Below are 25,360 nucleotides of genomic sequence, written 5' to 3'. Positions count from 1 at the left end.
GACCGTTAATGTCAAATGGGAGGCCTCATAAATTTGCCCGTTAATGATTGGGTAATAAACCACACAATAGAGGAAAAACTATTAATCAATTAAAACTATTACAGATGAAACCCTGACAGCTCCCTGAGGTTATCACTCCTGATCCAGAAGATCCGGAGGTCTGTCCGGGATTTCCTTTCGACTCAGCCTTGAATCGCAGTTCGAAGTGAAGCCTGTATTCGATTATCTAGACTTGTTTCTGAGTAAAGTATCTCCCCAGTTTAAAGTAATTTCCAATACAAATAGATCAACATATATAACTTTATGCAGTCTCTTCCCAGCTTTTTCTAAGAATTTGTTCAATCATTTCCGATTAAAAAAATTCTATTTATGAGCAAGAGGTGGGAATGATAACGTATATAACACTCCGGAAGTGACTTATTTCCCCTAAATCGGATTAGCTGCATTTCCACTGACGCCTGAATGAGAGGAATTCTCAAACCTTGCGATTGGCACAGAGCTACCCAAAAACACAACTTTATAAGAACTGAAATTAAATAGAATGCACATGTAAATAAACTAATTTTGCTTGCAGTTAATCAGCTTGGTACAAAAACCAAAAGACATTGTGGTCTCACCAGACCAGGATACCACAGCTACCACAACTACCAACAACTATCACAGCAGGTGATATTTATATACTTCTATTCTGTGACTTCTGAACCACCTCTAAACATTTTGCCTGCAGCAAAAACCCAAAGTTCGATTCTGAGGCATCAGCAAGTTACATTAAATGGGGAGACTGAGGTGGACCAAAATCCTTGGACACCTAAAACTGGGGCAAGATTTTAAAGTTGGTCTGGGATTGGGAAAATATATTATGTTTCATCTTTTCAATAACGCTTCTATTAATCTGAGTTTATATACTATACACAGCATAGACTATAGTAATATATAGAAAATGACCTTGTGCCTATGTGTAACAATTTATAGGATGTTAATCAATAATCCATCATTAATTTGCACTTTCTCTGATCGATGAAGCAGGCTGTTTACTTGAATGACAGCAGGACCAGAGACCATCTAATCAACTGACACTCGAAAAAAAAAAGATTTTGCACAGTTTCACTGTAATTAGGTGTCATTGTTCAATTGTCGTATTTGCTTTGGTTTAAGGGCAAATTTAACAACGACATCTCTCAAGTGTGCGAGTGAACAGCGTCGGACTCCTGTGGTATTGACTCTTTGTTGGTCATTGTTTTTAATCCGTGCGTGCAAGTGAAATTCAGTGGACAACACTTCTTAGACATGTCCCCCTCCATGTTTATTGGTAGAATTACAGAATGAGCCTCCCCATACTTGAAAACAGGACTCCTCCACACATGAGCTGAGCCACACAGTGACAGCACACTCCAGCTGACAGGACAGCTTTGTTCTGTTGTGCCAGTCATTAATGTCATTTAGTGACAACACAGCACGATTCCAAAGGACTCCAAAAACAAAGACAAGATGTTATCTGCAAAGTCTCTACCTGATCGACGGCACCAGTGCATGTTACAACAGAAACCCCAATTTAAAAAAAAAAACAGGACCAGTTAAAAAAAGAAAACTCATGCTTTCCAACACAAAAATAAAGATGACAAAAAATACATTTATATATTGGGAAGGTACTGTATTGACCATTAAGTACTGATTGGTTACATATTGAAGAAAAAAATATACAATACAAATACAGCAAAATAATCTCCAATACTCGTAAGTGTGATTTTGGTCAGAAAAAAAATCTGGCTTTTTTTTCCATTTTTATAACTTCAACAGATTTCAAAAATTGTTACATTAATGCTAAAAATGACTTACTGGTATAATAATGACTGTTAATGCACTATGCATATAGTTGTGATTCTTATACATAAATGATCAAAAACCATGTTAGGTCTATCCTATTCATTATATCCTGTTTTGCTTGTGCCAGAATAGTAATAATATCAATAATAATCTACAAGATGGTTAATTTGGAAAGAGATGCAACTCCCCCAATTCCTCCCACCCTCCCGTGTCTTTGTGCTGGGGAGGGGCGAAAGACCAGGGTGGAAGGTGGGAGAGGGGCAAAAATAAAAAAAGAATTCGCTACATGCACCCACCACCAGAGAAGAAGGTAAGAGCAGAAGCCAGTATAATACATTTGTTTTTAAAAAGTGACTTAAGACACCACTGAATTAGTATTTGTACAGAAAGATGAGAGAGAGGCTGATGGAATGGATTCTCTCCAGCTTATGATTTAAAAGAAGGAAAAAAAAAAATCAAAGCAGCAAAACCAAGGTGGGGAGGGAGGAGAAAAAACCCACAAAGCTGCACGCTCCGTTAAGTGCGATCGGGAAGAATGGGCTCGGGTGGATCTGCGCGACGTCGTCGGGTGGTTCTGTTCGGTCCGCTGCCTCTCGGCGGGTCAATTACTGCAGCACTGACTGCGGTTCTGAGGGCTGCTCTCCTGCAGGTCCACCCCTCTGGTCCTGCCCGCTGTGCCCGTTGCGCTCTGAGGCTCGTTCTTCGGCAGCTTCTTGGCTACAAGATAACAGACACGGCAAGATCAGGCGGCGCTGCTTTGCTGGAGGGGTCACGACCCTCACTAACCCATAGCGCAGGTTTTCAAACTGGCACCCAGGCAGCATGAGTCCTCTCGAACCTGGGCCCACCTGACTGCAGAGGCCTGCCCGTTTTCAGTCTTGCTCTTCATTAACGGAGCCCTCCGTTCAAGTCATTTTCTGCTTTAGAACTAGATTTCTCATCTCCTACACTGAGGTTACGTTCCAGTAACCTTAATTCAATCTTCACTTTTAGGAGCCAAGAGAACCAACATATATTTAATCCAGCAAAGCACTAACCGAGAGTTGAGCTGGAATGACAATTCAGCAGATACTGATTAGGATCGGGATTCCTGGATGGCAATCCAGACACCATCAATGTCTCCCCCCCCCGCCCCCAATATTAATTTGTGTGCAAGAGTAACACGCACCAGATGTCATCAGTACTTCCCCACTGACGGACCTACTTTGAAAACAAACAGCTTTGCTTGAAAAGAGGGAACCCCCTGCAGGTCTTTGCTTGAAAAAGGGGGTACCCCAGCCAGGGAAGTCCAAATATACATTCTTTACTTAAGGTGACATAGAAATGAATACATTTCTCTAACTTGAAACTGTACATGTAGGACCTGACAGACACTTATGCACAAAGCTGCTATTTGTACCATGAGCATAGTGGTGCTGTGGGCAGGGCAAATTTTTCACAAGTGTGATGGTGGGGGTTCACTTGAATGAGACTGATTTCTGCATTTTGCAAGACAATAATCCAGGCTAGGTGCCCCCAACCCTCCGCAGGGGCAAATACTGTACCTATGGCCATGAAGATTTCATTCACGTTCATTGCCGTCTTGGCGGATGTCTCCATGAACAGCAGGCTGTTGTCGTCAGCGTAAGCTTGCGCTTCCTGGAAAGACCGACGAGACACGTTTGTGGCGATGAGTCTACGGAGCTCGTACCCGAGTCGCCCCCCCCCGCCAGCGTGTTTCAGCCCACTGACCACCCCAGACATCGTCAAAGCTGTATTCCGCACACGAACGCAAGGTCTGCTGTAAAGGGGACGTGTCGACTGATGGCGACAGAGAAAACGGCGTACAGTGTTGTGTAGCTCGAGGACCTTTTCCGTCAGGATTGCGTTTAAGGTGGTTTTCCTGCACATGCCAGGAAACAAGCTCACCTGGAAGTCCACAGCTCTTTTGTTGGCCAGGTCGGCCTTGTTGCCCGCCAAGGCGATGACGATGTTGGGGCTGGCTTGTCGCTGCAACTCCTTCACCCAGTTCTTAGCTCGTGCAAATGTGTCCTATTGAGAAGCAGAAAAATGTACAAGTGCTATTCCCTTGGAAATCATTAAAAACATTACGACTTTTTGGAGATGCAGTTAACCCAATAAAAAAAAATCCTGTATCTGCTAAGCAAGCCATGCACTGCATCGTGGTAACTCCAAACACTTTTAAGGCCCAACTGTCGTCACTGTCAGTCTACAGAATGTACTTCTACAGCTCCTACTTCTAGAACAGAAAAACATTAACAATTACATCTTCACTAAATCAAAAAATAGGGGCTTCCCACACCTCAACCCGCAAGTACTTGAAACATATAAAACTGATTTCCAATTACCAAAATATGTGAAGTATCAATATAGAGGTGATTCAGATTATTTTGCTGTAGATATGGAACTCATTTTCTAAGACGAAGAAAGATTACATGTGAGCTATATAAGGGGTGACCACAATTTTAATTATGAAGAGATGGTAGGTTTTTGCAAACGTGGTGTTTAAAAGGGGAACTGCTATTTTGATATACCAGGGGTATAAAAGAATCAGCATTAATGAGTGCAGTTCAAACCACAATAAACGTAAAACGTACACAGTGACTTGTAAAACCATGACGATACATCGCAAAACGGACAAAATTTCCAGGTATGCGCTGCACCGTGCTCTGCGATTCAGAACGAGGCAACAAAACATCCAGAGACGTGATGCGGCTCTATTACACTGTAAAGAAGCAGGCTTGTGTACACATCCTCTTTTAATCCAACAGAAATACTGCTCTAGACTTCAAGATGATCTACTTGTTAACTCTGCATGCAGATCAAAGTGGAACATTTCTGCGGTGAAAAGGCTGCTGCACAACCTGTACTAATTCTCGTACATCGCATTACATCAGTCATTACAGGGACTAGCGAGCAGGAAGGGCCCTTTTGCGTCACAGTTCTTGCAAACTCTCACTCTCGCCCATGGCGAGATCAGGGGTTTGTGACAACATGGCGACTTACAGTACTTTCACAAAGTTCATTATTGTGTGCTGAATTTGAAATTTGTCAAATTTGTCTATACGGTCAATGAATGTATTTTGTTACAGAGATTTAATAACCAGTCTGAGAAACTGGGACTGCAGTTTCCCTTTAATGATCCCACTAAAAAAAGAAACAAGCTTTTCACAGTCTTCCCTTATCCACCTGGTAAAATGAATGCGAACAATCCTGATCCCTCCCTGAACCCTGCTCACAGGCACAGAGAGCCCAGGCTGCTCCAGTATCCTCTGCGTACCGTGTTAGTGATGTCATACACCACAATGGCCGCCTGCGCTCCTCTGTAGTACATGGGCGCCAGGCTGTGATATCTTTCCTGGCCGGCTGTGTCCCAGATCTCAAACTTTACCGTCGTGTCGTCCAAGCAGACCGTCTGTGTGAGGAAGGCAGCTGGAGAAAGAAGAGCAAGAGCAAAGTCACTGCCGGTCAAAAGGGCCATTGTTCTCTTTCCCACAATCCCCCTCTCCCTCCTGTCAGAGCCGCCACGCCGCGCCCATCGGCCTGGAACCTTCACCTGCAAGGATTTCACTTGCAAAAACAGAGGTCCAAACACCTCCATCTCCTCCATCTCTGCCTCTGGGTGGGGGGGCATTAGATTTGTTCCTCTCTGAATGCCCCCCACCCAGCCATTCCTGCTGCAGAATGCCTGAATGGATATGAAACAAATGCAAGAATATTACTCAGAATGGGAGTTTTTTTTTTTAATGTGGTGCTTAATCAGTCTGAATGTCACTAAAATGCTAACACCACAAAATATTTTCCTCACCCCAAAAGCACAAAGCAAAATGTTGCTTTAATCCCAATGCCACAAAAATGGCCTGATCCGTTTCCTCTAAGCCCAGAGGCAACTAGGAGCTGAACTTTCAGTTGCAGTTCCCTTGCTTTTCGATCACAGTTCTTACTGTGGATTTAAGCCGCCTATTCGGAAATTTCACTTCCTAGCAGAGACACAAAGACTCCGGGCTCTGCGCTCAAACAAAGGGAAGTTCTGATAATTAACGTGGGATCTAAAGCAGCACATGGGCACAGACTCCAGCAGACACAGGGGCCAAACAAAACAGGAAAGACTGCATAACAAATAACCCAATAAAAAAAAATCAGAGGCAAACTTGAAGACACATACATGATCACCTTAAGATTTAAATACAATCCACCTGAATTCACTGAAGGTTTTATGATGAGTTCCACAGACGGTTCATACACAGTAACAAAAGGTCCAAAATCCACATAATGCCATTCAAAGAGGAAGCTTCTCAACCCGTTTTTCCCCATAGAACTTTATCTCCCTACATTTCAGTATTGCCACCCTTGACATGACAGGGGCTGTGTCATGTCCATTATAACAATTTCCAAATGAAAACAGGCCATTTCACCCATCTAGATCTGTGTGGTTGTAAGTAGCAAGGTGTTTCAAGGATCCTGTCCATTAGTGCCTTTGACAACGAAGCTGGGCAGCTTACTCCACACTTCTATGTAAAACAAGCATCTTATAAAAGCACTTCATAGCTTCCACTTGTGTCCTCTTCTTCATGCTTCTGAAGAAGTCCACAAAGCCCCCTATTCACCCACAATGGGGTACCAGGCGTTAACCCTTTACTTGGCTAAACAAGGCCTCACTGGTTCTCTGCAGAAAGAGAAAGAGCTGAGCTCTAGACCTCATCTGGGAAACAATTCAAAGGGGAAATGTTTCTTGGCACGATCCAATACCAGAATATGAAAGTGCTTTCAACAAACAGGCTAGATGTGACACGGCCTCTTCTCATTATTAACCCGTCTTAAGTTCTTGCAATTCAGGTGCCTATTATACCAACATTGAATACTGCAATACATACCTGCACCTCTACACAGTAAAGACCTTTGATTAAGAGAAACAATTCAGGTACTTAAGTAGTTTCTGAAAACAGCTGAGTATTGGGAACTAAAAAAAAAAATCAATCAGCTCTCTGCCCTGATGGCCTCAGTGCTTTATGCATGGGCTGGTGTGTTTTACGTAAGAGGATGCTGTTTTGTATGTGGCACTACAACAAGCCCAATCTTCCTGTTTTTGGCACCCGTTTTATTGCTAGTATGATTCAATTTCAGTCCTAAAACTCAGCAGCTTTGCACAGCAAATGCAGAAGTGCACATCAGGGATGATATTTTGAGAGAGAAACATCTAGCTGCTTTGTACCACAGCTGCTCTCAATAATGCCTTTTCGAAAAAGCTTGACGTCATGGGTCATAAGGTAGAGCAGAAACATCTCGTGAAAATTAGATAAAATCTCTTGCTGTTTCTATTAGTTTCAGCTCATACACTTTAATACCATATAGGACTCAAACTACAATATCAAATTCCTACCTCTCTGCAGGTGGATCAGCTGCTTTTTTGTCCCACTCAGTGCTGCTTAATCAATAGTCTTACAGCAGTTTCCTCATTTGTAAATTCAAGTTCATTCTAGTCCATTTATCCAAATGAGGGCCAGTTAACACATCATGCAGCTTCAATTATATTACAAAGCATAGCCGACCCTATCCGTGATGGGACTGAAGAATTGAATACACACAAAACAAATTCTGCATCATTCAGGGGAAAAGAGCTGGTTACAATTTCTTTAGGAGCCAGGGAAGGTTTGACATAAGTACACCGCTACGCCACTAGGAGGAAGAAAAAAAAAAAGCTGAGCCCACAGACCTAACAGTTCTTACAACTTGGCCTGCCTTGCGAAGGCAGTCACATGCAGAAGCTGGAAACGCGGTTCTGGTGGAAAGTTCAACCCCTGCTACTTCTGGAGTGTTCACGACCTTCGACCGGCACGCCAAGCAGGAAAAAAAAAACACGCAAGCGGGGAAAAGTGCTGACAGCGTTCCTCTTCCTGCAGCGGCCAGAGTCGTCAGGGCATCCTCTCGCCGCTGGCTGGGGCTCTGCGCTCCTGATGCAGGCCCCCTGCCCCAGTGCTGAGATTCCCCTCACACTGCGTTATCTCCCAGCTCGTCCCACACAGCACTGCCTCCCAGGCAGGAAATTCCCCTCTGCCCGTGTCCCGACTGCTCTTCCTCAACACGTGGTTATCTCTCATCACTCCCGTCCTCCCACTGTTCCAGGCCCCAGGATTCAGTGCACAGCAGTGCAAGGCCACTGAAGTTACGTTTCGCTCAGAGAGAACTCTTTAAAAAAAGAAGTCAACTCAAGACCTGCACTGCTGGCACTTTTGGAATGGCATTCAAAATCGCGTGATAAAGTTAGTAGTGGCTCACCCACCTGAAACTGAGAAGGGGCACTGACTGACCCGAATTGCAATGACACGTCATTTTAAGGCATTTTAAGACACAAGACAAGGTTGCTTGTAGTTACTATGATACTATTATATTGTGATCTGTAGGCATTTAGCATAAGAGCTTTAAAGAGCGCAAAAGCTCTCTAGGATCTCTGCAGGTTTTCATTCCAGGGCAGCTCTTAACTGTCCGGATTCCAGGAATTTACTGGCATGCTTGCCGTGATTTAACAGGTCTTCCTAGGTTTTAAGGAGACCCAGAGAACCTGCTGGACTGCGGCTCTCCAGGACCGCTGCTTGCCATCAGGAGTCTCAGCTCCTCCTGATCCAGTGCTGTGGGACTCACCTCCGATGGTGCTCTCCTGATACTCATGAAACTGCCCCTTGACGAAGCGCAGAACCAGACTGGACTTGCCCACTGCAGACTCTCCCAGCAGCACCAGCTTGAACTGGCAGATCTTGTTGCCTGCTGCCGGGCCGTTGGATCGTGCCGGTCCTCCCCGACCAGCCATCGCCAAAGTGCAAAGCAGAGACTACCCTGGGAGAGAAGGCTGGAGACTGCTGGGCAGGGCAGGCCGAGAGGGACACCACTCCTGTGGGGCACAAAAAACATCCCGTTACCAGCGATCGCTTTTGTTTTGGGTGTGCACAGCAAGCTATTCTTTGGAAAAAATCATAAAAAAGAACCAATGTTTTTTACAAGATGGCAATTCTCGTGTAATATGATTATGAGGAGACAAACATTCTAAGAATAATTCCACAGGAGACGCACTAACGCATGCAACTGAAGAACAAAACAAAATGTGTTAGAAATGCTATCATGGCAACATTTCAGAGACACAGTCTTGGCAGCCTTAGAAAACTGTATGAAAAAGGCTTCAATGTACATCTTCACTGAAAATGTCCACCATGACTTATCAATATTGATCAGGTTTTAAGCCTGTATGGGTCACCCATCTAATTCTCTTGGCAAAAAAGCTTAACTGAGGGCAGCTTCTCTGGAGACAAGACAAGATCATTTTAAGACTTGTGTGTCTGGCTGGGATGAGCTCTGAGTTACAGGAAGAGAGCTCACACAGCGGACAGGAAGCTCTGTGTATTCATGACCACAGCTATTCGCGTCACCCCACACACACACCCAGCTAATACCACAGCCCTGTCGCCTTCTCTGAAGAAGGGCCTGCAGTATGCTGAAGAAGGGAAACACACTGAAGCTTTTATTTGTCAAACGGCCAGATCGATCCCAAGCCATCATCAGTACCCCACATTACACCTCCATCTACTGCCCAGGCCATTCCAGGCCCACCTCAGCAGAGGAAGAACTGGCCTTTGTTTCACACACACACACTGGTGGACAAACATGACGGAAGTGCTCTTAAATCTGAGAACAGGACACTCTTCTTCACTCACACACTCACACACTCTTGTCGGAGTGTGGAACAGGCGACCCCATCATGTTAAAGGCAAAAACCCTCACCACTTTCAAGACAGAGCTAGATAAAGATCCTCTGATCAATTCACTACTCTCCTGTTCTCGTCCGCAACCTTTCTCACCTTCTCCATCACCCAGCAAACCATGTTTTGTAAGTAAACATCAAACTGAAAGTTTCTGAAAGTCTTGGAACAATTTAATGGTGATAGATCAAGCAAGAACTCTGAGTAATTTGGAAATCCTTTGAATTGAACCTCTGAAAGTTCTTGATCTTAATTGTTTATGATCTTTAGTGACACATAGGTTAACCTCAGTGCAGTGGCAGCACGAGCACATCTTATTTGGGAACTATATCAAGCCCCAAGGGCTACAGAGAAACAGCCACAAGAGGCTTCAAGAAGAAAGGCTCTCAGAGTAACTGATCAGACGACAGGGGTTCCAGTTAATCACCAACTTCCTACTGATCATGTTTTTTCTTAAATGACTCGCTCAGTGAAGGTTTGGAACAGCAGTCTCTGCTTCCGTCTCGCCTCGACACAAGAATGGGGCTGTCTGCATACCACTGGCTTCTCAACTCTCGAGCTCTGCCTCAGAGAAAAATAACACACAAAACCTTAACTGACGAACTGGCACATCCTTAGCCTTAAGAGGAGAAAACATGCCTGTTTTTCAAAACAAGTTCCTTTAACCGAAATAAAAAAAACAAGGCAGGGCAACAGCTTAACTAGAATTAATTGGCTAACAAATGTCCGAATGGAGACACGCATGCAGAGACACCATGTACCTGAAACGAAGTTATTTGCTTCAGTGTTAAAACGTACCACTTGTTAATTAAAATTATCCATCAGCGTCTTTCTTAAGATCAACAAGCCACACTTGGACATTTTAAAGAATGAAACCATTTAAGACACAGCAATAGCGTCCACTCACATCTGGATTAGTTTGCTATTCAGAATGCAGAAGTCAGTTTCAAGTCGAGAAAAAAATGTTTCAATGACGTGCTAATTCAATTCCTTTGTCTAAAATAACTTCAATGGATTAAAGGTGTAAAAACCTATTGTCTCTAAAATCTCTACAAACATGATGGGACTTTCCCCTCATTTTGGCTGGTGATCTGCCTGCATTCCGCTTAAAAGAAAACCCCGTTCTCAGGTCTTGGAATAAACCGATTTCACTGTCCTCCTCGACCACGCCTCCCAGCTCTGAACAGGATCACAGGTGGTCAGCTTGCAGGACGCAGTGCGGGCTGTGCGGATGGCGCTGTCCCTGCCCTCCCTTGCCATTCTGTGGCACCACTGAGGCTGGGGTCTTGTCCACGTCACAGAAACCGCACGGAGGCAGTGACAACGGGTCCTGCCCCGCCCCCCCCCAAAAAAAATCGTCTTAACCTGGTTTTAGTTCCCAAAAACTGAGCTTCTTCCTCTTACAAAGCCAGATTTCTCTAACGCCTCAGCCCCACATTCCAGACAGTGAAGGTAAGAGAACAGGCACTGAACGGCTCCAGGCTACAGTGAGGTAAAGTTAGCCTGTCTTGCTCGGCGAGAACAGTCCCAGAGCATGTTCGTGGGGAGCACACCTGTCTATCCTTTTTATGCAAAATGTGCGCTTTAAGTACTTCATAGCATGATTATTCAGACCTGAACAACTTTCCAGTTCCTGTTTAGATGAACTGTGAACAGTTAAAAAGTTAGTTAAACTAACAGAGGCCCGGTCACGTGGAGCAGTGGGCAGGTCTCTGGACTTATAACTGATAGGTTGTGCCAGCTGTTTTAGCCATGATCAAGGCATTTCACTGGGCTGCTTTCCAAAGAGAATCCAGGTGTATAAATGGGTACACATATAAGTCGCTTTAGATTACGACAATAGCCTTGTGATCTAAAGCACACTATTTCTAAGCCCTTCGAAACGAAACTTCAGTTTCTGATCCCTGTCTGCCCACAGCTACCTATCCTGAAAAAAAAAAGCTGAGTATTGTTTTTTACAGCAATTTCTGCATTTAAAAAAAACAGGTGAAAAAAAAAATAAAGTTTCTTCTTGGTTATTTCGATACGGCAGGAGCTAAAACAGAGGGAAAAAAACAAGCCCAACTTCTGAATTTCCCTTCGAAACGACCATATTCTGTCTGAGCCACACCGTTCGAATTGCCTGCGATGAAACGACTGGGCTTCACAGCTGCAGCCTGTGCTGAAGGAGGAGGGAGGAACGAGGACGGGCCAAGCCTCCTCTGAAACGCGTACCCGTTAGTCCGTCGGGGCTCCCCCATGTTGCAAGCTCTGCTGTGCTTAAACGGGGGCTCATGTAGGAGGGCTGAGTCTCGTTGTGGATCTGTTGGGCGGCACAAGCCCACCCAACTTCTGCAGCCCCCAGCCAATTCTGCACGGCCACCTGGGGAACCCCAAATCACAGCAGCACTGGGACTATAGGGCACGGATACTGGCTGAGCCGACGCCCACCTGATGGGTCTGTCACTTTCTTCCAGAAAAACAGAAGTGACTGACATTCAGAAATAGAGAAGAACAGAGTGTAAAAGAGGAGGATAGGACCTGCTGAACTTTGAACAGCCTTTGAAGTCTTTTTCTCATCGGTAACGTTCACCAGGGGGGTCTGTCCCTTTGCTGGTATGGTGGGAGCTTAAAACAAGCAGGTTTCGCCCCCTTTTTCTTGACTTGGAGGTGAAAAGACAGGGCTGTGGCTTCCTGCCACCTGCCCGACACCCACCAGCTCTCATGCTCAGAAGGCAAGATCTGTGCCCGGAGCACAGCAGATCGGACTTTCCTGTAGGAGTTGGGTATTAACAAGCTCAGCCCAAAAGCTAGAAAAAAGGGCAGGAAGGAGAAAACAGCAGCACTTATCTTGTACTCTTCACACCGATCTCCTCTGCCCAGGAGCTTATTAATGACGATGTGACGTTGGTCACACAGAACTTCGTTTGAAACAAACAGGTTTTGGTCCAGTTATGGCAAGACTGCCCGGTAATGACGGGACCCCAGAACTCAGCCTTCATCCCAGATGCAAAGCTAAACTACTGAACCAGCAACAGGCATTTTTACACACAGCATTCATGGATCCACATTCTAGTAAGGCCACAAGCTTAAGTACTAAATGCTCTGACTGTATGTGCCAGACTCCAGTACTGGAGGGTCACATTCTTTCATGTCTCTTCAAATCAGCAGCACCTGAAGTGTTGGCAAAATCCATTACACTGATCCCCCCCCCCCCCCCAAAAATCAACATAATTAGTTCAGCGACATCGCCAAGAGCTGTGCTGGAATGCAAACCTGCAGAACTGCTCCCCTTCAGGATAAAGTCTGGGACCCCCTGCCTCACCACTTACACAATGCCCATGGCTGGTAAGAGATGGAGTTTCAACTAGCTAGAGAGCCCTAAACACTAGTTTTAACATGCTGGTAGGACCACTTCTGCCTCAACTGCGCTTAATCTTCAGTTAGGGCTGAAACGACACCAAAAATAAATACATATTTTGAAGCAAGAGGATGTAATAATGTGTACCCAGTGCATCACAGCCAAATGCAAGAATCAACTTTTCATAAGAATCTTTATTCTTATCTTTATCCCAAGCTTTATTATTAATAATCTTGAATTTTATGCAGCACTGTTCATGATAGATCTTTCAGAAAATTAAAATTTTAAAGTGTCAAAAGCAAATGAGCGCAGGTAACAAGGGTACATGGCGTACCCTGGTATGTATTGGGGATGTGCTCTAGAAAGGTGCACCATACAGGAACCTCTGGATATCAAGTTAGTATTCCACAATAAAGATTAAAGTAGCCTTTGCCCCTGCTGCTTGTTCTTGACCACATACTAGGTACGGCCGTTACAAATTGGATGGATTAAAGTAAAAGAGGTTCTCAGAAATTCAATTTACATTTTCACAAGAGAAGTATTTTGGTCCATTTTCTGGGGTACAGTAATGCTACTCAAAATAAAAGAACATGGTTCTATTAAAATATATATATATACATTCGGTAAAAGAAACCTTTTCTGCTGGTGTGTCTCAAAAAATATTTAACTAAGTATTAAAAAGGAATACTACCTGATTGCACTTCTGATGATGGACTGCATGAATATGGCATGTTAATATTGGAACAGTGCATCAGAGTAATAAAGAAATGCAAAACATTTACAGCATGACATACAATAAGTCCATGTTATACAATGTTATTATAAAATATACCGTTATTATACAGTAAGTCCATGAGCTATATAAGTTATCACCCATGCATGATGAACAAGGTCGCTGTGTAATTCTATAATATTCTGATAGGAAAGCATTTTAATAAAGCTGCTTTGTCACTGCCCATTTTTATCATTGTTTGCTACTTCACTTCTTTGTGCCCTGTGATGGGCTGGCATCCCATCCAGTGTGCATCCTGCCTTGCGCCCAGTGCTTCCTGGGACAGGACCTGGGCCACTGTGACTCCAAACTGGATTATTGAAAGTGAAGCAGTTATCCGAAATGATACGACGACGTGATGCTGCTAAGCTTTCTCCATTCAATTTGACTTTTAGTCACTCAGATCTAATTTAGTGGACAAGAACTGAAGTAATAAAATGATTCAACCCTCACGTCATCACTGCAAACCTAATTACCATACTCTGGTAATCCGGGCTACGTGCAACTCTGACAACCTGAACTATTACTCAGGCACCCGTTTACTAGAATGATGCTTTCTAGGAGAAAGACACTGATCAGGGTAATTGACAGTTAAGCCACGGCGATGATCGATACAGAGGCCCATACCAACGACGGCTCCGGGGAAGAAGGAAATATGGAACTTGGCAACAGAGAGAGAACACAAATTTCCTGGGTAGTTTTTGCAGGTTCAGTAGCAGCAGAGCAGCTCTTCATACGCAGGAGCTGCTGTGAAGTGGGTCAGTGCAGTGAGAGTGGCAGAAGGGGCTGAAATATTAATGCCAGGCGTCTGGGTGCAGGAGCACTGCGCTGGCTCCCTTTACATAGAGTCGCAACAGGAGCGGCGCCGATCGACTGGTGTCCAGGGCATTGATTTAAACAGAAGAACACCAGTCTAGGGCAGCACGGTGATGCACCAGCTGGCATTGCTGCCTCGCAGTGTCAGGGCACTTGGCTCAGTTGCCGACCTGAGGGGTGCCATCTGTGTGGAGTTTGCATGTTCTTCCCATGTTCATGGGTTTTCTCTAGATGCTCTGGTTCCCTCCCAGTCCAAAGACATTCTGGTAAGTTAACAAGCTTCTGGGAAAACTGGCCCTGGTGTGAGCGTGTGCATGTCTGGGTCTGCCCAGCTATGCACTGGCGCCCTGTCCAAGATATACCCTGCCTTGCTCCCGCTGCTTGCTGGGATAGGCTCTGGCTCTCGCACGACCGTCTCCTGCATAAAGCAATTAGAAGATGGACAGTAGGATGGAATAAGACACTAAGCCAGTCTCCAGGTCAGGAACCCCTTGGGGTGCTCGCAGACTACCTCCAGAAACAAAGGAAATCTTTTCACCCCACTTCCCCAGTCTAGCAAGGAGTAAAACCAAAACGCACACAGTCTGCTCCGACATCACTGGCGTAGGTTTGGTGACCTACCGTTGTGGTGCAAACTCGGAAATTGACTATTTCTAACAACGAGAGATTTCTGATTGACTCTTCAAATCTGGGGGCTTGAGACCGAGAGAAGTTTAAATTGGAAGTAACTTCCTGTCACAGAAGAACCCAAGCCCTTGTAGATCTATTATTTACCGTTTAATTACTGAACGGTCCAAAATTCAGGTTGCAGAAGTGTATTTGTGTGCGTGTGCGGGGGGGGTGATCTACCGTAGGATTCCAGCGCCTGCATTGTCTTCGCTGACCTAGGGATGATTCGTTTCCAGAGCACAAGGGACAGCTTTTAAAAACAGTGCTGTCTGCCTCACTGTCCACTACACTACTGGGGGTGTGATCTGCTGACACTTAGGAGGATCTGCTGACGTCTGGAAGAGGGCGTTTATGATCTGCTGACGCCTGGGGATCTCCCTACACTGAGGTTTGCACAGCTCCCCCTGCCAGACACCAGAGACCCACCCCAAACCAAAGAGCGAGTCAGCAGCTGATAAATAAATGAGAGCAAGAAGCCCAAGATTCTGAGACCACAAATTGCAGCAAAAATAAAGAAAAAAGCTACAGCTATCCCCAGTTCCAGCACAGCGATAGCGCGGGGCGTAGCACCAAAAACATTCTTCTAGAGCTCCGGCCAGTCACAAACCCCAGAGTAATGATTAGCCAACACCTCCTTATTCTAACTATAGGCTTGTTCTAGGTGCAGACACCTGGGTGGATGTGAAATCCCCTCCACGAGATGCTGCAGATAACTGTACAACCATTCAGACAAATTTAAGAGGGAAATTCCGACACCTACGGTCCTGCGAACTGCTTATTGAGAAAATATAATAAGTATGTTTCGGTGGCAAAGAATAAAGTGGTCACCCATTGATGCCTGCTGCGCTTCTCAATGACACATCAGCAGCACGGTGGAGGGAAGGACTGGTAACCATAACAACACAAGGAAAAACAGCAGTAATCTGACAAATTGCTGCCTTACAAATGACAAAAGAGCATCAAAAGGTCTTCATAGCTTTGCCTGCTTGTAATGGGGGTTAGTTAGGAAGAAAGCGTAGAAATGAGAGCTCAGTCAGCCCATCAACCCTGTTAGCACCTTAGGATTCCCAGGATCTCACCCAGGCCTTTGCTGAAAGAAGCCAGGGTATCGACTTCAACAACCTGGCTGGGTAGCTTGCTCCAGACCACCCCTAGAAGTTATGAGGTGGCAGCCAGATTTCAACCAGGTGTCTCAAATGGTTAACCCCTGTGCAATACCCCCACCTGTTTGTGGTAGCTGGCATGCTGCGAGCTATTTGCGTTAATTCGCAGCTTTCTAATGGCAAAGCGAGAGGGAGACTGCAGGATACCCGGGAAAAACTGTAACAAGAAGTCTGGGCACCTGTGCTGGTTAGATCACTGGCAGGATCTGCCACAGCCCATGCCCGTTTTGGTCTCTCCTTTCTGTTGGAGAATGTCCGTGCCCAGCTGCTGATCCTCGCCAATATCAGGATTATGACAGCTGCTTTTACTGGAATCACCGGCTTGATAAGCACACACAGAGGCTCTGTGGAATGTGTCCAGGTGATGTCTGATGTTCAGCCTCAAGCTCCTCCCCTTCAGCAAGGGCTTTAGCAATATCCGATTGCTCCGATATCAAAGAACAAGTGCAGATCCTGGGCTAATGAAGTCACATACCACATGTGCACTCCAGGGGTTTTTAATGCAGCCGGAGAGGAAGAGCACGGACAGCAGTGAAAAAAAGAGAATCCAAGCAAGAATTCCCACATTTCCAGGGAAAAGCTGCCCCATGCTAGAACTCTGCCGTGATTTGTTGGAATGATCTTAACTGGACTCCTCTCTGTACAAAGAGTAAAATAAACAACAGGATTCCCCACAGGTGGGATCCTCATAGCCTTGAGGTCACCCCTCAGGAAATACCAGCTGCCATTTAGACAGCAGCCTGCCCCATCACAAGGGTACAGCAGAGTGCACATACTGCAGGCCAACCCACACGCCAACACCAGGGCTCTCCAGTCCTGATTTTGGGGCCCCACACAACTGCTGGTGCAAATTACAAAAGTTCAACCCAAGCAAACTGTTGTTTAACTGAGGCTGCACTTATGTAAAGAGCTTAGCTGCAATGGAAAGCAGCAGGAGTGTGGGTTACCAGAAGCAGGGCTGGGAACAGCAGGCCTGTGCATCTCCTCGCCTCAGAATTCTCCTCAAGAGCTGATCTCGGCGTCACTCAGACAGCCTCCTGGCTTCCGCCTCATTTGCATTGTCGAGAAAATACCAAAAACTGTTTTAGATTCTATTTTTAACCAGCTTCCTTAAAAAAAAAGAGTCAGACTGGAAAAAAAATAAAAGTGTGCAATTCTTTGCATCGATATCATAATGGAGTATGAGTTCTTAGTGCTCAAAATTAGTTATATTTACTGTACTTTTAAATAAACCGTAAATAACACCCAAAATGCACAAACAGCAAGAACAAACTTTTGCCCATTTACCGTGCAGGGTGTTATTGTGCACCAACCATTCTATGAGTCAGAATACAGGCCCTTTAAATCCACACTTCAGAGAATCCATCTCAAACTCAGACACTCCTGCACTATTATCAGCCTTTCCAGATACAGTTCAGGTGGTTAGCCGTGTCAGCACGCATAGGCTGCAAAGGAACAAGTAATAGGTTTATTCCCTGCTGAAAAGAGAAGCAAGAAAACGACGTTTTGGCTGTGGAGCCTTCATCGGGTGTGTGTTACTTGTTCCTTTCCAGAAACAGGGGAACATAATCTGCTTTCTTTCAAGTCTTAATGAGAACTAGAGTCCGGCAAGGCAAATTACCCCATTTCATAAAGCAAGGCCCCGGCATGAGCCAGTAACCTACTGTGCGGAAAATATAAAGCATGGCTCATCTCTCACAGGAGACTGTATATCTAAGAAATTAAAAAAAGAGTAAACAGGGAACTCACTAATACTGGAGCCAAGACTCTCCATCGGGTTACTCCGAGAGCAGTTCAGGATTAGATGGAGTGACCGTTAACTGCTTACTGATTACCCCCTTAGAAGGCATCACGGGGGCTCCGACAGTGGGGTGCTGGGAGCTGTAGTGACTAGATTACAGTTTCCCCGAGTTTCCCAGGTATACCAAACAAATGCTCTCCTATGTAAGGAACAAAGCCAAAGAGGAACTCTGGGAATAGCTCCTAGGCATCACGCCACTCTAAAAAGAGAAGTACCCACATACCCAGCGAAAACAGCAGCCACGTCAACACGGTTGGGCGATTCTAAGAAAGAACTGTGGTGTTGTTAAAGATCTTTATTGTCAATTTATCGACAAAAGACGGCTGTTGCTCGTTTCTACCAGCTCCCCCACGAGCTGCAGGAAAGCAGCTGAAAGGCTGGCACCTGCCTCGTTCCTTTCCTCCTGTGGAGGGATCTGTACCGACTGCCAAAACACCAGGCTGGGCAAGACCATCGCTCTCCCTGCGGGGAGAGAATCGCCCCACACTGACCCCAGACTGTGAAGATCAGGAGGAACCGAGTAACAAGATAAAAACTGTTCCATTCAAATGGCGCAGAACGCCAGGCCTCCAGTTCTCATTTGGCCAGTCGTTCACCTGAGGCACAGCAGCACAACGCGCCAGGGGACGACACTTTTACAAACTAGCCCTCATAGTGTTGGTCTCACCCACTGCCTTTGCAGCACTTACCGCAAAAGCAACGGCATTTACTTATTTCAACGTGGGACAACCAAGTTCAGATTAAACTTACGGGCTGTCACCGTTACACCTGTGCAAAATCTATAAAATGCGAAACCCCATGTGTCAACTACGTGAAAACGAATCAATGAGTGGTAATGGCAGCACATCTGGTTTCCAGAAGGTCGTTCTGAAGTCAGGAGAGCTTTCATCTGGCCTGGCTTTGCAGCTCCCTTATCCAATACCCCGCAATGGCAGGGACACCGGTTGGCAGGTCTTGCTCAGAGCGCTCTGCTGGGGAGGCGGCAGACCTGACACATGCAGAACAAGAGGGGGGCCCGGAACATGTGAATACAAGCAAACCAGCCAAAGACCATCTGCAAGACCAAGATCTTCGTACTTTGTTTCAATATTCTCACATCGCAGGTCCGTACAGTACGCTTCTCCGATCGGAGGAGACGGCTCATCGGCACAAACTGTTGGATCTCACTGTTGCGACCCCCACTCTCACAAGCTGGCCTCTGATCTACAGATCACCCTGCGATATTCTGATAGAATAGAAGCCAAAGCTGCTTGACAAACTCCGCAAATTCCCCCCCAGCTGCCAGGTTCTCTTCCTCGGATCACTGCACAAAAAAAACTCACTCATGGGCCAGCACGGAAAAACCAGCAAAGAATCCGCCATTAGCAAAGAATCACATTTGAAGGCAGCAGCCTGAGCGAACACAGGTCTGTGATGAAGGGGATAAGATGCAGCAGCACAGTAAAAAAAGCTCTATTGCTTCTAAAATGCAAAAGCCTTCCCCCTCCTCTTGAAGGTTGAAGCCAATATAAAGGCACAGGGGACAGAAAAGTCACACAGCGCCTCTGGCAACAAAGGACAGGCAAAGGTCACATGTGAAAGCAGATCTTCGGAAGAAACACCATAGATTGGCTGTTCCAACAACACCATTGCTCCACAGCAGCAGGGCTGACTGCAATAGGCAGGGGAGACTTGTGGCTATGACAATGCAAAGTCTGCAAGCTTTGTGAACAAAGGACTGGCACAAGGTCCATTCAGCTCATCCAGCTCATTTGGGAGTTAGTAATTAATTACTCCAAGGATCTCATCCAGCTGTTTCCTGAAGGAGGCCAGGGGATCGGCTTCAGCAACACAGCTGGGTAGCGCGCTCCAGACCCCCACCACCCTTTGCGTAAAGAAGTGCCTCCTTCTCAGTTGTATACACACTTCTACACAGTTACCACTTGGTTCATGTTTCACTGTTCATTCTGAAGGAGTGCACTAGGTAGACTTTTATAAGGTTGCCTGTAGAAGTCTTTTCTGTTAAAAAAAATAAGATCCACTTCCTTTGGCCTGTCAGTGTAGGGCATTCCTTTAAGCCTTGAAATGAATCCCACTGATTCCAGAGCACCAACCTCTTTCCTGTATTGCAGTGAACAAGACTGCACACAAGATACGAAATGAGGCCTTACTGACATGTTATATCATTTTAATATAAAATCCCCCCACTTTTAACTATTTATCCTCACTTTGCCTTAAACATCCAAGTCTTGCTCACATTTAGCCTTTCCAATTTTGTATTTATAGTTTATGGTTTAGCTACCTGCATGTAAAGCCCTGCTCTTGTCTACATTAAACAAAACTTAATGCTCATGCGTCACCAGACTAGAAAAAAAAACCTCACAGGCACGTTAAAAGGAAACAGTTCACAAATATGGAATAATCTGATGAATGTCAAGACTTTAGTTCCCAAATCCAGGAGGCTTCCCAGCAATCACACAACAAGTCAAAAATCCGGTTTCTACAACGGACTTGCAAGTGCAGCAAATTCCTAGGAGGCATCTCTACACCAGTTAAAACCTGAGTCAGGCCCTGCACAGGGGAATTCAGAAGCAGATCTGCGCCAATTCCTTTAGAAACCGACATATTAGCTACACGTAAAGGAAGTCTTTTATTCTGCGTCACGAGTGACTCAACAACCTCAGCCATTCCTTCAGATCTAACAGCCAACCAGTTGATCCAAATATAGTGGTTTGGGCCTGTCACACTGTTAGACACACAGTCGAGATAAGCTGGCTCTCAGTTGTGGTATATAAGGACAAGCCAAGGAGCCTTGATGTTTTTCCTAATGCAGAAGGCAGCCTCGAGATCATAACCCCCTGTCATTTTAAATCATATTAAATAACTTCACACTAGGCAAAATGTCTGCATTGCTTAGTTGGACTAGTTCTACTTTGCTCTTAACATCTTTATCGTCCCCAAGCCTTGCATCTCCCTTATTTGTCAAAGTCATAATCTTTGCTGAAATTCCTGAATTAATGAATTATCCAGGATGATTTCAAGTGCTGCTGGTAGAAAAGATAAAAAGGACAGGGGCCCTGGAACCCGTTTCAGATGCCCGGATCTGATGCAGCATGATGTTTTCCTAATCCAGCCTGGAACGTCTGCGTTTGCCAGAGACAATTAGCAACACAGCCCAGCAGGACTGTGAGAAACAGGTTATTTCACACTCAGTCACTTCCGATTACATTAAACCACATTCACACTGTGGTATAAAACGACAAACATCTATATTAAAGATCAGGTTGAAATGATCAAAATAAACTATTAAAAACATATGCAAGGGTCCACTCCAACTGACACCTGGATGGATCAGTCCAACTGATCAGCTCTTTGTTGCCACTTTTTTTCTATGCATTATCATAGATCTTTCTAAAAGGCTTCAGAATCAGCTGAGTCTCTATTTAGGGTCTTGAGGTCACATTCTATGATGCAGCCGGTCGTGTCAGAAAGAAAACTGGCCTTCTCGAATGGCAGACATGGCTGCTTTTGCACTTGTTTTAAAAATGTTAAACCACAACACAAACTGTGGGGAAATGATCAAATCATTGGTCATCCTGACAAAAGGCATTTCATCTTGTAACAATAGGCAGCTTCACAAAACAGCTCGAGTGGGCAATGCCTGCAGCCAGGAGAAGAGAGACCATGAACATAACGGAGTCCGCCCAAACCTTTCTCACTCTGAACCCGCTCATTGCAAACCAGCTCCTTAGAAGAACAGACCACTCTACACTGAAAGAGCTGGCTGCTCAGACTCTTGTGCTGGAATGGATCTAGCAGTTCAAAAGCATTTAAACTACACCTGAACGAACGCAGGTTCTTACAGGAACAGACCACATGCACATTCTGGGGGGGACACTAATCATGCTTGTGGGTGTCAAGCAGCAGTAAAATATTGTGCAAGGATGTGATAACTGCTGGCAAATGATGCTGACAATGTTATGTGATAACATTCCATTGTCATATCATTGCAACTAGCCTCATCTGCACCCTTGACATTAACGAGATTGTCCATGATTCTTCAGAATACACCATGAGCTCATTTCTGGTCCATAAATATCACAAAGTGAGAGGAGGGGCATCTATTTAACCCTTTCCTCTTTGCCCACGAGGTCTGCTTCTGCGGTACAACGTCAGCTGCTGTGTAATTCTGAAAGGCTCCCTTTGGCAAACCATACGAAGAGCACCATAGCAGACAAAGATTCATTGATTCAAATGAGAGGAGGGCATTAGTAGTTAGTGGGTAACTGATCCAAGGGTGTCATCTACCCATTTCTTGAAAGAAACCAGGGTACAGACTTCAACAACATGTCTGGGTAGCTTGTTCCACACTCCCACAACACTTTGGTTAAAGACATGCCTCCTGTTCTCCATTTTAAATGCACTTTCATGTAGTTTTCACTTGTGCTTCTGGCTTGTGTCACTGCTGTAGAAAACAGTGCTGGGTCGAATCTGTGTTAGCAATTCTCGTTTCGGACAAACGCTCGCTGTGCATGTGTGTTCCAAACTCTTCTACACCCAGTGCTTTTTAAGGTCTCCATTACAGCACTTATAAGAAAGCAGAGCAGGAATAATCCGTCCTCCTGGAGGAGAAACGTCTTGGAAATGTGGCACTAAAGCTTTGATCAAGTCACACTGTAGGGCTTGTGGACCTGACAAATTTTAATTTTCTAAACTTGTAGCAAGAGGCCCTGTCTCCTAGTGACAATACAGCTATAAGCGCCGAGAAAAGAAACAGGTTCTGGGAATAGAACTCGTGCACAGGTTTCGTAAGCCAATGAATCATAAAGCAAAAGTTCAGCAACTTTCTCATATGATCCCGAGTTATTGATTTACATCGCTGTTTGTGCGCACTCAACATGCCGGGACCACGGGGAACCAGCAACTCCCAGGGAATAAAAGGTCACTTTCTGTTTATTAATTAATTCGTTCTTGTCTGCCTGAAAAAAAAATGATTCGCAGCATTGGGGGGTAACACCTAAAAATTAAATTTAAACCTCTTCCGAGACATTTGAAGACAGCAAGCGTAGTTATTGTACCAGCTACCGTGTACGGAGCGAAACACGGGAGAATATTTTGGTTTTAGTTTTTAAATGAGGAACTATGAGCTACTAACCTCTGCGGCTGTACAATGACCGTATGACTCCTATTACACGTCAGGAACAATCGAGGGGTTTAATACGTTTTCTAGATATTATTTTGCCCCTGTACAGATTTAACATGGGCACATTTGTTTTTTAAAGAGATGAGAATAGCGGTATGTAGATAATTCCCTAATACAAGAAGTAGAAATTTCGGCCCCAGAACTGTCTTCAATGGGTTTTAGCAATAGCTCTGAACGTTATTTAGCGATATTATCTCACAAGACAACCCCCCCCCCCCCCCCCAACCCACTCACTCCTACCAGCCTGCCGAGAGGGAGACAGCAGTGTCACCGCGAAACGGACATGTGAAACGAAAAAAGAAAATAAAACGATTCTTCTTCAAGCATATTTCATGACACAACACAGTCTTATCACAGACCAGCCGATAAATCTGCAACAGATCCCAGACGGGCAGCTGAATACTGGGGACAGCTCGGCTTGAAACGGCAAACGCGAGAGACGCAACAAGGTGTAACTCACGATTTTAGACAGCACCCGAGCGCAAGACCCTCTTAGGTTTTCCGTACTCCGGTTCTTCGATCGGAATAAATTTTTTAACCTATTAATTCTCTTCTCTGTTTCAATTTCGCAGCTCTGCTCTGCGATTCTTCATCACAGGCTCCGGCCTTCACTTCCGCCTTGCGAACCCCACTTCCAGGATCCACCTACTTCCTGATGGGAGGGAGGGGGGACTGAAAGACAAAATGACCAATGAGCGTGTGCGTTCCAGAACAGGCCTAGGACCGGGGATTACATCATCGTCTTGCTGGCGCGATGCCGCTGGGAAATGTAGTTCGGAAGAGCTTAAAGGGCGGTTTTGGTGTGGACGTAAGCTTTTATTGCGACAAAGGCGTTTTAAACTTTTTCTGGTTTCGAACAACCTTTTTCAACACAACCATTTAATAAATAACCTCTTTTTAAGTCTACAGTCAAGCTGAAGTCGACGTTATATCATTATTTACCCATTTATAATTTCCTGCGTTGCAAAACGCTTAACGTAGGAGGGTGCTCACTTTATTCACTGTTGAAGAGCAGCTCCCACCTACGTGAAGCGCGGCAGCCCCTCTGCGCAGCAGATCAGGTGGGGGAGTGAGAAAATGCTGCAGTAATTGAATTAAGAAACAACATCAAGCAGGCCTGCTCAAGATAAGAGTGCAATTTTCATAGAGTAGGTGGAGCTCCACCTACTGGTCCGCGAACGACACCTGCAGCAGCAGCAGCCTGGATTTCCTCTCTCTGCTTCGACTCCAGGATCTGACAAAGCCAGACCACAAGGTGGTACTACAACCGCCGGCAAGGTAAAATAGGAATTTTTACTATCACAATCACAAAGTGGAACTGGCAGGCCAGTAGACCAAGAGCCTTTTTGATGATGGTGGTGGTCTTTTTCAGAGTCACTTAAAAGTACCTCTTTGGTACCTCTGTGAAACTCTGTTTTTAGGTCTAACTAAAGATGTCAGTTGCTCCCTTAAAAAAAAAACCAAAACGTAACATGAATCTAATGAAATTCTGGGATTTCAGAATGTTAAAATTTTGAAACAGGACTGGGATCGTCAACAAAAAAAAACACATGTTAAGACTGTGTTGGTTTCAGTAAAATCTAAAGCTGTGAGGCTGGAGCAGGCTTGTCATGGTCTGGCTTCTTGCCAGACTCCCGAATAATGATACTGTAGAAGATCTCAGTGTTGGCAAATACTTTCACACAAAACATGTAGTAATAATAATAATAATAATAATAATTACTTACACTTATATAGCGCTTTTCTGGACACTCCACTCAGAGCTCTTTACACGTAATGGGGATCCCCTGCACCACCACCAGTGTGCAGTGAGAGTTTTGGGAGTGAAGCAGCCCTCCTCCTTGCAGAATTTTTTTGAAAAAGGATTAAGATAAGATCACTTTATTAGCCACATACGATTTCTTGCAGTAGGAATTAATCTTTTTCACAGACCCCAGCTTGCTCTCCATGAGACACACAGACAGAGAGAGAAGCTGGGGGTCAGAGCGCAGGGTCAGCCATTTATACAGCACCCTTGGAGCAGTTGGGGTTCAGGGCCTTGCTCA

At 45.1% G+C, this 25,360-nt stretch overlaps 1 protein-coding gene across 2 annotated transcripts; it reads right to left on the bottom strand.

Moving 5' to 3' along the window:
* Positions 1 to 1,281: 1,281 nt before the first annotated feature.
* On the bottom strand, positions 1,282 to 23,982 carry rab5c (RAB5C, member RAS oncogene family). 2 transcript variants are annotated; one of them, XM_088905941.1, is made up of 6 exons: positions 23,776 to 23,982; positions 8,464 to 8,710; positions 5,105 to 5,256; positions 3,733 to 3,855; positions 3,369 to 3,462; positions 1,282 to 2,541 (listed from the first exon to the last, which is right to left on the bottom strand). In XM_088905941.1, the coding sequence occupies exons 2-6, from the start codon at positions 8,627 to 8,629 to the stop codon at positions 2,426 to 2,428; spliced, it is 651 nt and encodes a 216-aa protein (XP_088762067.1). In that variant the 5' UTR covers positions 8,630 to 8,710; positions 23,776 to 23,982; the 3' UTR covers positions 1,282 to 2,425. The 2 variants fall into 2 exon arrangements, with proteins under 2 accessions (XP_088762067.1, XP_088762068.1); XM_088905942.1 differs by having other exon boundaries at positions 23,855 to 23,926.
* Positions 23,983 to 25,360: the final 1,378 nt, after the last annotated feature.

The sequence above is a fragment of the Atractosteus spatula genome, chromosome 26 (assembly GCF_055471065.1).
Source record: "Atractosteus spatula isolate fAtrSpa1 chromosome 26, fAtrSpa1.hap1, whole genome shotgun sequence".
In the NCBI taxonomy this organism is placed as follows: Eukaryota; Metazoa; Chordata; class Actinopteri; order Semionotiformes; family Lepisosteidae; genus Atractosteus; species Atractosteus spatula.
This window is presented reverse-complemented; position numbering and strand designations above follow the sequence as displayed.